At 46.0% G+C, this 14,438-nt stretch overlaps 1 protein-coding gene across 1 annotated transcript; it reads right to left on the bottom strand.

Moving 5' to 3' along the window:
* Positions 1-293: 293 nt before the first annotated feature.
* LOC116836866 (olfactory receptor 52E8-like) lies at positions 294-5,311 on the bottom strand. Its single transcript, XM_075067858.1, is given in 2 exon segments — positions 294-1,464; positions 5,281-5,311. Coding segments are annotated over 2 exon segments (1,032 nt in total). The 3' UTR covers positions 294-463.
* Positions 5,312-14,438: the final 9,127 nt, after the last annotated feature.

The raw sequence follows: 14,438 nt of genomic DNA, 5'->3' as shown, positions 1-14,438 counted from the left end.
GAAGATTGGATGAAGGAAAATGAGGCAAATTTAGGTCACCGGATCATTGCACATATGACAAAGAAGTTCAGCACTGCAGTTGCTTTCTTTGTCTTTGGCTATCAGAAAGCGTAGATTCAGTTCATCAAACTGAACAAGAAAGCTGTTCACAAAGAGTCTCATGGAAAGTTGCCTTGCTTCAGCAAACTGAAGAATCTTCTGGAGGTCAGGAAGTCACAGAAAGGACAAGTGACAGGCTGTGTAGAGATGGGGACTGATGGGTGATGTTGAAAGAGGTCAGGTGATAATCAGAAAGAGGGAACTCAGCAACGGAGAGAGCAGTGCTTGGTGATGGAGTGATGTTAAGTCTGAAGAGCTTCTCGGACTGCAAACTTCCACAATGTTGAGGTCAGCCAAACTCGGACAGAGTGCCCTTGATTAACAAGGAAGTATTCTTTCCTCCTCTTGTCACGCAGGTTTAAAGTCAGTGGTCCCCAGGTGAGCACATTCTGCAGGTGTATTTCCCCACTTTCTCAAGAAGCTCTTTGTTTTTGATGCCATAAATGATAGGGTTGAGCATGGTGGGGAGGAGGAAATAGAGGTTGGCTAAGATGATGTGAACATGGGGAGCAATGCCCTGACTGAACCGGTGTGTCAGAGTGGAGAAGAAGAAGGAAGGATAGGACATCAGCATCACACAGATATGGGCTGTGCAGGTGTTGAGGGCTTTCCGGTGGGCTTTCTTAGAGGAGATTCTCAGGACAGCCCTGATGATCAGACCATAGGAGAGGCCAATGAGTGTCAGGTCTAACATGTTGACTACAAATGGTATTACCAAGCCATACATCCTGTTGACTGTGATGTCCCCACAAGACATTTTTGCCACAGCCATGTGGTCGCAGAATGTATGAGGGATAATGTGGTTGGCACAGAATGGCTGCCTGATCAGGAGCAGGGGCAGGGGCAGAACGAAGAAAACAGCTCTTATCAAACCCACTAGCCCTAGCTTAGCTATTCGTGCATTGGTGAGGATGGTGGAGTATCTCAGAGGGTTACATATGGCGACATAGCGATCAAAGGCCATTGTCACGAGGATGGCTGAGTGCATCACAGTACCTGCATGAAAGAAGAACATCTGGGTGAGACAGCCACCCAAAGTAATACCTTTCAAATTAAACCAAAATATACAAAGTGCCTTCAGCACAACAGAGGTAGACGTGCCGATTTCTGTGAGTGCCAGCATGCAGAGTAACAGATACATCGGCTTGTGCAGGGTCTGCTCTTTGCCCACAACAAACAGAATCATGAAATTTCCCAACAGGCCAATAATATAGAGCGTAAAGAATGGGATGGAAATCCAGACATGAGCATCTTCCAGGCCAGGGATGCCCATTAGGATGAATGTTGAAGGGTCAGAGGGCGTGAGGTTGAAAGCTGCTATGAGGTGGTGGATATATCAATCAGGCTCAGAAATGCTCAAGGTGCCTGTGAAGGGAAAGAAGCACAGCGAGGGGGGTTGGTTACACAATTTATAGCAAACAGTAGGTTAAATATTTTATAATTATTACAAATCTAGAAAAGGAAGTGAGCAGTGAGGTGGCAACATTTGCAGATAGCATCAGATTATTCACTTTCATGTCAATAACTGCAACATGTATGCCCATTGGAAGGAAAAGCTTGAACTCTTCAAACATCTAAGAAGGTTCTCATTTAACTATATGAACTCCGGACATTAATCTGGGCGTCATAGTACATAGCTCAGAGAAACCGTGCTCAAAGTGCATGCCTGGACAGAAACTAAGTAAAACATTGGGATCCAGAAGGAGTAGGATGGGAAATCATACAGATAATACAGTGCCATGAGATCAGTTTATGTTTCACCCTCCTCTGGACTCTTCTGCATAGCACTGGGTGCCCTTCTCACAGGATATTGCAGAACTACAGGGGTTCAGGCAAGGGCAACGAGAAGGATCAAGGACCCAAAGAAACTCTCATACAGAGAAAGGTTGAAAAGACTTGGATTGTTACCTTACAAAGGAGAGGAAGAAGAGAGGACATGAGAAAATTCTATAAAAAGCTAAATGGTTGAGCATAGATTGAGAATCTTCCTGTCTCATAGCACAGGATCAAGTGGACATTCATTTAAACTGAAATGTGGCAAATTAAGAACAGATACAAAAAGGATGCTTTCTTCACTCAATGCCTAATTAGACTGAGGAACTCGTTGCCATAAGAGGTAGTTGAGGCCATGAGCTAAGGAAGACACAGGAAGGTTTTAGACATTTACATGGATAGTGAGACTGTCCAGTTACAATAGTTACAGCAAAATAAATATTTTGGAAAGCCAATATTCCCATGTGTTTCAGGGCACAAGCCAATCTCTAGCTGTAGGGTGCCACTCTCAGGATGGTTAAACCAGGGCTGGCTCCAGGGGTTTTGCTGCCCCAAGCAGCCAAAAAAAAAAAAAAAGCCACGATCGCGATCTGCGGCAATTCAGCTGGAGGTCCTTCGTTCCAAGTGGGAGTGAGGGACCCTCTGCCGAATTGCTGCCAAATATCTAAAAGTACCGCCCTGCTCCCGAGCTGCAGGCCTAAGCACCTGCTTGATAAGCTGGTCCTGGGTTAAGTCATCCCCCCCATTCACCCACTGCTTGGTTTCTTACACCTTCTTCTACAACACCTGGGGCTATCACTGTCAGAAAGTGGACACTGGACTAGATGGACCATAGGTCTGATCCATGGTGCCATTCCTATGCTGGAAAGTATACAAGTTTCTCCCATGGAAACAGACATTATCATGCTGGTCTATGACTTTGTGCTTACCAGAATGGGCAGGAAGGGCACAAGGGTCTTGTTATTTAGGGCTACAGGCCTGCACCTCTGTTACTTCCCTTATTTCTTTTGGTGAGACATTTTCTTGCAGGTACCCAGTTTTGTCTGAGACATAACTTACAGGTGTTAATTGACATGGGTAAGCAGAGACATGTGTTAGCAACTCAGCTGCTAACCCTTCTCATTCCTGAATACTGATGAAGTTTGCAGATGACACAAAAATTGGGGGATTGTAAATATGAAGAGGACAAGTCCCTGATTCAGAGCCATCTGGATTGGTTGGTAAATTGGGGCGAAGCAAGCAATATGTGTTCTAACATAGTTATGTAGATATCTACATCTAGGAACAAAGAATGTAGGTTATGCCTATGTTGGGGAACTATTGTGGAAAGCACGATGATTCTGAAGAAGATTTGCTGATATGAACTTCCAGTGTGACCATGTGGCCAAAAGAGCTAATGTGATCCTGGAATGATAACCAGGGGAATGTCAAGGTGAGGTAGAGACATTATTTTACCTTTGTATTTGGCACTGATGTGACCACTGCTGGAATCCTGTGTGCAGTTTTAGTGTCCACGATTTAAAAGGTATGTCAATACACTGCAGAGGGTTCAGAGAAGAATCACAAGAATTAGTAATAGATTAGAAAATCTGCCTTACAGTGATACACTCAAAGATCTCAATCTATTTAGTTTAACAAAGATGTTTAAGGGGTGACTTGATAACAGTCTAAGTGCCTACATGGGGAACAAATATTTAATAATAGTCTTTTCAGTCGAGCATACAGAGGTGTAACAGGATCCAATGGCTGGAAGTTGAAGTTAAAGAAATTCTGAATGAAATTAAGGCATTTTTTTTTTTAAATGATGAGAGTAACCATTGGAACAATTTACCACAGGTCTTGGTGGATTCTTTATCACTGAGAATTTTTAAATCAAGGTTCGATGTTTCTCTAAAAGCTCTGCTCTAGGAGTAATTTTGGGGGAAATCTCAGGCCTGTGTTATACAGATGAGATGATCACAATGGGCCCTTCAGGCCTTGGAATCTACCAACATGTCCCCGTGAGTCAGCTGGAAGCATTTTGCCTGAAAACTCGTGCCTGAGCTTACTGAAGGTGCCTTGAAAATGTTACACTGTGTATTTCATGAGGCTGAGGGATCCCATGAGGCACTGAATGAATGAAAGTTTTAGGTGAGAAAAATAATGACTTTACCCCATAAAATCTGCACACTGAGGATGAATGTACAACTCTCACCATTAATGGCTAACAGAAATGGCAAGCAAATGATCCCAGAGCATCCTGATATTAAGTCTGTGTCACAGTAGTCCCCTCTCTGAGTGATGGTGGCTCCTGCACATGGCATCTGTATTTTCCTAGGCCCTCACATGTCCCAGAGTTTCCGGCTCTCACTATATAATGTGCATATTTCTTAGCTTGTGAGCTGTTCCTGTGTAGGGGTGTAACAAGAGAAGCAGCACAGGTGCCTTGGCATTTGATACTCATGTGTGAGACTTCTCACCAGTGAGACACAGTCATTGATCTCCCCTTTAGCCAAGGGAGCAGGTTTGATGGGAAGCACCTTGCCCCTTGCACGGGAAGTGTTCTGAGGAGTGTGGGTCGGCTTGGAGCTTGTGGGAGCCATGAATGATTGGGAAGCATGGAGAACACACTGGCAACCAGCGTGCTGTTGGAATCAAGGCAGCCTGGGATGGGGAAGGAGACTACAGACAGGGGTCCAGATATGATGGGAGGTTGAAGCAGCTAAGGTGCAAAGATCACTAGTTCTTTGTGCCACTGAAATGCCTGAAGTTATGCAAATAACATTCAACAACAATTGGAAACAAAAGAGGTGAGAAGATGTTATGACACCCAGGATGCTGTTCTGAGGCTTGCCAGGGGAAAGAGACCCTGAGACCTCTCCAAATGCACTTGGGGCCAGGAGAGGACACAGCGCTGGCCTGAGACCAAAAATCACAAAGAAAGAACTACTTTCATCAGCGCTGCCTGCCTGTCCATGTACCTACTGCTCCACATCCCTGCAACCCCCAGTGCTGCCCGCCTGTCCCTGTACACCTCCTGCCTGACCTCACAACACCCAGTACTGGCCACTTCTCTATGTAGATTGCCCATGCCCAGAATATCCTGCCCTGTCACAAAGTGTTGCTCTTCAGCCAGGACCAAAACCTGGTGCCGTACACTACAGTGACAGCTCGCACAAATATCTCCTCAGAGTAGGTTAAACTCAGTGTCTGCCTGCACTGGGGAAAAGGGGGAGATCAGCCTGAACTGCCTATCTGGGAGTGAAGGGAACCCCAGCAGCAGATCAACTTGTGCAGGGAAGAACAGAGGGACAGACCTGGCAGGAGGGAGAGAGGATGTGGAGACTAAAAGGAGCCAGTGTGAGTAACTCTTCCTCAGAATGATACAAACCTTTAATGTATTGCAGCCCATGGGATACCCGGACATACCCTCCTCAAGCATGTTGGCAATTGCTGACATTGCCACGAGGCTGTAGCAGGATTATTCATGGAACGAGGGACGGTCTGGATGGGGGACGATGTCAGAGACAGTGTGCTACAGTGTGGTCCAGGTTACATTTCAGTCTGAGACACCTCCCTCATCCCAGCAGGCCTTGTTACGCCTCTTTGGTCTGTGCATTAGGCAGGATGCCCATTCTGTATTTCACCTGGCTTCAGAATTCAACACTACTGTGATCTGGATACTGCATGACTACTCCCCCACTACCCCCACACACACATATACACTCAATTCCTGGACCTCCCCCAGTGAGATTTCCAACATTGCCTGGTTTCCTCTAAGCTAGAAACATGCTTTTATTTTTACTGCCTTTTGGTGCTTCTCATCCTCTCCAGACCCAAAGACGCAGGGGTACAGAAAAAGCAGATCCCTCTCCCTCCCTGAAAAAAGATTATCCTGATTGTTCTCAAGCTCTTAGCCTGTGAGTTTGAGATTTCAGCAGCTCTCCTACTGAGACAGATAAGACACAGTAAGAGACAAGGAACTGATTTTAAAAACAAGTATTTGTCTAAACTGTTTCCAGTACATTTGTAGTTCCAGTTTTACCAGGTAAATCCCTTAGAGTTTCTCATAATATTAAACAGTTCAAGTCACTGTGCTAGTGAATTCCTGCTCAAATGGTTCTTGACTTGAACACTGGATCTCTTCCTGAGCCCTTAACACTAACTTTAATGCAGAAACAGGCAACTCACTGAAATCCTGCTCAGCAGAGAGGAAATCTCCTTACGGCGACAGGAAGGCAGAGCCCTGAGAATCAGCGTATGAATCTCACATGTCTGAGTATCAGCGCGCTGAACAGCAACTTTTATGATTCCCCTGAACAGTCCCTGCAGACCCTAAGATTGGCCAGGACTTGCATACAATTCCCTCAGCTCCATGAGCAGCAGAAAGAGCAGAAAATAGATCCTGGAGAACTTCAGCTTGAGAGTCTCCCCTGGTAGTGAAGCAATGATTTGCTGATAACAGGAGTTCAGATTGTTAGGACAAACTGAGTCTTCTAAACTGTTCAGCCTGTTGAGAGACGTTTGGCTGTGTGTGTGTGTGTTCTTTCTGCATGCTGCACTGACTCTGGCCAGATAGCCCATACAGCAGACTCTGATTGGACTGCCCAATAAATCCACTGACTCGGTTTTCAGCGAAGGCCCTTGGTCAGGTTTACGGCCGATAAGACCAGGTGCTAATGCCCCAGATCAGTGGTTACAGATACACATGGATGCCTGTGACAGTGAAGGGCGAGACTTTCTATTTTTCCCTCATTCAGACAAAGACATTACCTCTGAGATAGAACTTTATACACATATACAAACACGTTATGTATTACTCCTGATGTATCAGGGTGCCAGCCTCTGATGTATTGGGGTGAGACCCATTGATATATTTAGGGGCCATCCATTACCTTGTACAGGTCGGTCCATTATGCTGTCGTCCTGACCTTATCCTTAAGATGGGTCAGCGTGTTCCTGTTATCTTTGGGGAATGTGTTTGGTATCAAGGTGTTCTGGTACCACCTTTCTGGAATGTGTTTTCATTAGGGCTGTCAAGCGATTAAAAAAATTAATCATGATTAATCGTGTATTAAACAATAGAATACCATTTATTTTAAATATTTTGGATGTTTGAATATATATTTTCAAATATATTAATTTTAGTTACAACACAGAATACAAAGTGTACAGTGCTCACTTTATATTAAACTTTTATTACAAATATTTGCACTGTAAACAATAAAATAAAATGTATTTTTTCAATTCACCTCATACAAGTATTGTAGTACAATCTCTTTATCGTGAAAGTTGAACTTGCAAATGTAGAATTATGTAAAAAAAAAACTGCATTCAAAAGTAAAACAAACAATGTAAAACTTTAGAGCCTACAAGCCCGTTTAGTCCTACTTCTTGGTAAGCCATTCACTCAGACATACAAGGTTGTTTACAATTTCAGGAGATAATGCAGCCTGCTTCTTGTTTACAATGTCACCTGAGAGTGAAGACAGGTGTTTGCATGGCACTATTGTAGTTGGCATTGCAAAGTATTTCCTGCCAGATAGAACTTTTAGATAATGTTTTCACCTCTTAGCTTATAGAGCCGTTTGTATGCCCCTGCATGCTTCAACCACCTTTCATTCATTAACCACCATGATTAAATATTTTTAATTGTGATTAAATTTTTTGAGTTAATCGCGTGAGTTAACTGTGATTAATTGACAGCCCTAGTTTGCCTGTATATTCTTGTGCCTAGCACTACTTAGGAATGTGCGTTTCTGTAATATCAGCCCTGTTCTTGCCAAATTCTGTGAGCCAGGCCTGCGCCTCGCTCACAACTTAACTTTGCTTTAGAGCTGCAAAGTTTTGACTACTTTAGCCCAGGCCTCAGGCCTTACACCAGGCCTCTGCTACAAGGGATTATATTTCAGGCCCTCTTCCTACTACACAGCCTAGCAACTGGGGATGGCCTTCTTTTCTTTGTGTAATGTACTGCTATCTGCACTGTGTGTGGGAAATGATGCCACAAGGGCTGGGACCAAAAGCCATTTTCAATTGATCATAGCAGCATGTCACTGCACCCTACCCATGTAATTGTGATATTCAGTCCATTAGCCTCTAAGAAGTCACTGCCACCCTGTGGAGGCCAAATGACATGATCCTGACTTGATACAGGCCAAAGGGCATGGAAAAGGCTTTCTTCTCTCAGGATTCTGGCATCAACAGTATTTGCCAATATCCCTTTGTGAGGTTGAAAGTGGATATATATCTGGCAACTCCAAACTGTTCTAGTAGTTCATCTACTCTCTGCATCAGGTAAGCATCAAATTTCAATACTGTTTGGTGTCTCAGAAATCAACGCAGAAATGGATTGTGTTATCCTGCATCAGAACTAGCACATCAGGACTTCTCCACTCCCTGTATGATTTCTTCATCACTCCCAGGACCAAAATGACCTGGAGTTCATCTCACATGGTATCCCACATTTTATGAGGGAACAGCTTTGGAGTTTCCCTAATCTGTTGCCTTGGGGCTATTTCAGTGGGGTGGTATTTTAGGTAGTTGTGCCCTGCTGGAGTGAGAACACAGTGGTAAATGAATCAAATAACTCTTATATCTGGATTGTTTGTTCGGGCTACAGTCCCCCCTCCTCCCCCCATGGCTGCATCACAGGTGCTTGGGGGCCTAATTTGGGCTCTGGAGTGTATGATTGTGATGGGCTGTCATCTCCGAGCTGCAGTTTCGGAGCTGTGGGAACTGCTGCACCCCTCTAACCACCTAGCTGGGCTCGACCTTTTTCAAACTGCTTTGCTGGTGATTCAGCCTCTCTGGGCTCTGTTATCACCAACCATGACAGCAGATGGCATCACATACCCAACTGAGCGACCTGAGGGTTTACCTAACCCACCCAAGTACAAACAGGAAACATCAGCCAATTTCTCAGATCCAATCTCACGGCCCCCAGTGGAATATAAACCAAAATGATACTGTCTTGCACTGCACAGGGATCTGTACAATGTAAGCTAATGAATAGAGTTTGCCCTCCCCTTGATGTGGGAAGATTATGCCACAAGCCTGTGTTAACTAAACTGAGATTTTCCCCAGACACTTCACTCAAAGGATCACTGATTTAGATAAAGCAAAATACAATTTTAACTACAGAAAAGTGGATTTTAAGTGATAGCAAAAGGATCAAAGCAGAGTACCTTTTTCTCTCAGGGAGGTCAGTGTCGATTTGGAGTGACTCAGTGAAGGTAGAATGTGAGAGTAGAATCTGGTCAGTATAGGGCCCATTCTTCTTGTGAACCCTCTGGTAACACAGATACCCACTGCAGAGGCTTTGGCTGCACTTCTTAAAAGGGCAGTGAAACTGCTGAATTGGAAAACTTTAGCGAATCAGAGGAAAAACCACGCAGCCCCAAAAAAGGAAGCTATTGAGACAGATAGAAGGACAGAGCGTGACAAAAGGAACTGATCTTACAAACAAATATTTGTCTAAACTACTCCCAATACATTTGTAGTTCCAATTTTACCGGGTAAATCCCTTGGTGTTTCTTATAATACTAAACAGTTCAGGTTTGCCCACTGCTGAATTCCTGCCCAGATGGTTCTTGACTTGACCTTGGAACCTCTCCTGAGCCCTCAGCACTAACTTTAATGCAGAAACCGGCAACTCACCACAATCCACTCAGCAGAGAGAGGAAATGTCACTGCGACAGAAGGCAGAGCCCTGAGAATCAGGGTATTAATCTCATATGTCCGACACTTGCTGTGCTGGACAGCGACCTTTATGATTCCCCTGTACAGTTCCTGTGGATGGTCAGGTTGGCCAGGACTCCCAGAGAATTCCCTCGTATCTGTGAGCAACTGGACAAGCAGAAAATAGACCCTGAAGAATTGCAGCCTGAGAGCCTCCCCTGGGAGAGAAGAAATGCTTGGCTGCGGTTCCCCATTCCTGGCAAACGGGAGCTTTGGAGGATGTACTCATAGGCAAGAACAGCACGTGGAGCCCTGTGCCCCTGCCCCAAGGGCCGCAGGGATGTGGTGCCGGCCCCCCAGTGTGGCGGAGGGCCCACGGCACCACAGGAGTGGCAATCCCATGGGCCAGATCCAGCCCTGAGGGGCCAGATCCGGCCCGCAGGCCATAGTTTGCCCATCCCTGTCATAGAATCTGAGCATCTCCTCTTCCTCCCCTCCCGGCATATGGGCCTTGCGCTGGCCCCTGAGAATGCGACATGTAATGGAATGGCTCTCGCACATCATTGTTTCAAAGACAGAGAGATAGCTCCTCCCATCTGAAAGCCTGTCTCTCACCGAGGGCAGCAAAGATTGCACCTGCTTAGTCATAAACTCCTCATAGTGCAATATTGTGCCACAGGCAGGAGCAGCTTCCTGAGCCCCCTTCAGTGATAAGCATGTGCCCTGAAGCCCGGGGACTGCTAAATTCGCTGCACAGGGCATAATTAGGACATGGACGGTGGAGGGAGATGTTCAGAGGCACAGATGTGAGTTAGCTGCCCAGTAGGACTCTGGTGCCTACTGCCCTTGTGCCTTTGACAACCTCCCACTATGGTCTAGAGGGTCATGCCCTGGCCTGGAACTCAAGAGACCTAGTCAATTCTTGACTTGGCCACAGATGTCCTGTGTGACCTTGGACGTGTCCGCTCATAATTTATTCTTTGCCTCATTTTCCCCTCTGTAAAGTAGGGGTAGCACTTCCCTTCCTCATGGGGTTTTGAGGATAAAAATCCTTTAACTGTGAGGTTCCTACAAGGGGACCAACAGTGATGAGGGTCATACGAGGACCTAGAGGTACAGCTGTGCTTTTTAATCTCATGCAGCATTCCTGCCTATTTCAGGACCCTGCTCCACTATCATCTGGATAGTGCACATCCTACTGCACACAATGTGTGTTTCTGGACCTACCGCAGTCAATGAAGGAATAGGGGCATTCAGTTCTGCACACCTATGCTCCCACTCCTGCTCTGCACAGCTTCTGCTAACTCCTGTACAATCTTGTAGGAACTTTATTTCATTTAAAGCTTTGAGAGTGTCCTTGTATCGTTTTCATTGGCCTCTCAGCATTTATACTCCCATTTTCAACTGTCCATAAAATATGGCTGTGAAGAGTCACATATCATCTATACATATGAGGTGACCAGCCCAGTGAAGTTGCACCTCTGATGAGAGACTTTGATGTTTGGTATGCTGTCTGACCATATGATGTTACAAATGAGAGGCAGAGGATGCATGTGAAACACTGAAGTTGCTTCAAGTGCCTGCTATAGGGTGTCCGTGCTTCATAACCATAGAGAAAAGAGATTACCATGACAAACACTAATCTTGGTGTGAAGTCAAATGCCTCTCACATTCCACAGGCAGTGACAAAACTGACCATAAGCAGAGCTGGCTTTAGAAATGTGCTGCATGATTGTATTGTTGATCATGGTATCATTAGTTAAAATGCTGCTAAGATAGCAAGTTTTCTTCTACTGCATTGAGCAGTTTGTTATCAGTTGCAATTTCAGGTGCAGACTACATGTTTCCTGGAGCAGGTTGATAAAGCACTTCAGTTTTCCTGAGGCTGACAGAAAGTCCAAATTGCTTTGCCAATCTACAGAAGCAGTCAGTTAGAAGCTGCATGTCTTCAACGGTACACGCTAGCAGTGCACAGCCATCACTGAAGAGGAACTCCCTAACAATCAAGTCCGTCACTTTAGTGTGAGCATGAAAATGGCGGAAGCTGAAGATGCTGTTATCTGTGTGGCATTGCACATAAATACCCTGGTTGCAGTCTCTGAAAGAGACAGTTCTGTAAAGTCGCCGTCAAAGTTCTGTTAAATTGCTCTACCAATCCAACAGTTTGGGGGTGGTAGATCGATGTTCTTAATGTCTTTATCCTCAGTAGATCGCATAGTTCTTTCATTAGTTGTAAAGTGAAGTTGGGTCCTTGATCAGTAAAGATTCCTCATTGTATTACCATGCCAGAGAAAAATATCTTAAGCTCATTTATGAGGGCAGGTGCACTGATGGAGCACAAGGAGATGGCTTTGAGATATGCATTGCATAGTCAAGGATAAGGAGGATATGTTGATACTTCATAGAACTCTTCTCTAGGGTCCCCACAAAGTCCATGTCTATCATTTCAAATGGGTTATCAACATGGGGGAGTGAGATGAGAGGGCCTTTAGGTATTTTCGTATGACTGGCCAGTGTGACAGTAGTGAGAGAGAGCCTGGAGCACTGGGCCTGGTGCAAGACCTGAGGTCTGAACCAGAAGCTGCGAACCAAACTCAGGTCATGTATTAAAGCAGATGCTCACAAGTTCACTGTCTGGTACATGAACGTGGCAAAGTTGTTGTTAGTGTACTAGGCACTAGATATTTACCTAAATATATTACAGCTAATGCAGATACATACCAATCTAGTACATGATGAGATGGTTTGACATTATTATGAACAGGGATGTTTTTTCTAAGATATCAGGAAAAGAGGAGGTAACAAACAGAAGCCATGAAACACAAAAGGTGGCATGGAAGTTGTTTATTACAGTTGTTTACCTCAGTTTATAAATGTTAGGGTAGCTCACCTTAACCCTTTGTATGGCCTAAGGGACGGCAGAAACTCCTGCTGCTGACTGAGCCACTCCTTGCCACTGGGTACTCACATCAATATACCTGTGACCACGCAGCCAGGATGCTAGGATTGTGATTTGAGGGTAATAAACCTGGCCAGGTGTCTTTGTCACTGAACCATACCTGTTGTCTTTCTTTATGAGTAACATCAATGTCTGCTGAATTAACAGGTTGCCTTGTCTGCTAATACTGATAACACTGGAGCTCCGAGGACAGAGGCACCGAGCAGCCTGAATAGTGTTACCGAGACAACGACATTCCAACCTTCAGCATTTAACAGCAGTCAGCTGACGCTGCGCAGGAGGCACAACAGTCACTGACTTGCTCCAGAAAGTAGAGTTGTTCACTCCTGGGCTCAAAGAGTGACCACTGCCTCAGTCGCTTGGGCTCCACCACTTCCACATTCACCACCATGAGTTGTTCATAAACATAACTAAGGATAAGATTATGCCATGAAGGTAATGGAATCTGTGACTTTCAGAGACCTCCATGATATTTTCTAGTTCAGCCCTGGGTGAAGGAACCAGAGCTGTCAGCCAGCAGGGACCCCACAGCTCTCAGCCACTGTGACCAGCAAGGGGACCTGGAGCTCTCAGATGCCGCAGGTGGCAGAAGCCCAGAGCTATCAGCCACCACAACAGCAAGTGCTAGACTCGGATTATAGCCACTGCCAGCAGTGCTCCCTCAGTCTCTGGGCCACCACCTGGGGCCAGGACCCTGGTGGATAATTCTCTTTATGAAAGCAACACCAGTTTCTTTTCATGATATCCAAATAATCAAGGAAGGTGGTCTTGACTCTTTGGTAATCAGGGCTGGTGTTAGATTCGCTAGGGCCCAGGACAGAAACGAAGGAGTGGTCCTTCCACCCGGGGCTGAAGCCTGAGCCCTGCCACCCGGGGCTGAAGCCCAAGCCTCTTGATGTTGCCACTCACCCTCCACCGCGCCCCTGCCCACCACAGAACATTCCTCCATGTCCCCTAGGAAGGTGCACCCCAAAGTTTGAAAACCTCTGTTTAGTGTGATTTATTTCCATGTTTCGAGACCAAATTACTGGAATACTTGCATTACACTTACCTACAGCGACTCAGGAGATATGATGTAACTTATTTTTTTGAGGCCCCCTGTAGCGTGGGGCCCCAGGCCATTGCCTTGCTTGCTAGCCCCTAATGCTCTCCCTAGGGGTAATCCTGAGCAGCCATCAGGTTGAGCCCATGGTTTGTGGCCTGGGCTGGTCTAGTCAGGTGTGTGTTGGGGGCTAAACAGACATCCCCGTGTTCAGGGGGCCACTACACTGCTACCACCACATGCTCAAAGCTGGTAAGGAACGCCTCAGGGTCATCACCAGGGCCCATCTTAATGAGTTTACCAGGATCAAAGTGGAGTTCGAAGTCACAGCTGTCAGATTCCCCATTGCCCCTGGAGACTGGAAAAAGGACAGCATTTGTTGCACCAGGTGTTGCTGCCGATCCGTGTCCTATTTCTGGGTGGGCAGAGGCTCTGCTGGCTGCCTGGCCTCTCTTTGGGAGCTGGGAAGTTCAAGACTCTGTTCTTTGCCAGAGTTGGCCCCATCTGAGTAGAGTTCCCTCTTTTTAACTCTGTGGTTCTCAACCTGTGCCCCATGGGCCACTTGCAGCCCAATCAGCTCACAACTGCGGCCCAAGTGACATCCTCAGAGACATACAGGTAATATATATTGTGACAAAGTTCCTCCTCTACCTTGGTGGGTCCTGCGCTTATTGGCGGATTTGCTCACCTCAGTGATCTTCCCCAAAGTCTGGATCAATGGCTCATCACCATCATGGTTGGGGCCAGCCTCCGGCTCACCTTCCGTGTTGGTAGTTTCTCTGATGTCTGCTCATGTCCATCTGCCTACTAGCGCGGTCTTCTGGCCCTGGGTCAGGATCCGGGTTCCCAAGGCCTTCGCGGCCTTCCTTTCCTTTTTTGTCTTTCGGGCCTTTTGGGGGGCTGAGA

This window comes from Chelonoidis abingdonii, chromosome 1, assembly GCF_003597395.2.
Source record: "Chelonoidis abingdonii isolate Lonesome George chromosome 1, CheloAbing_2.0, whole genome shotgun sequence".
Taxonomy (NCBI): Eukaryota; Metazoa; Chordata; order Testudines; family Testudinidae; genus Chelonoidis; species Chelonoidis abingdonii.
This window is presented reverse-complemented; position numbering and strand designations above follow the sequence as displayed.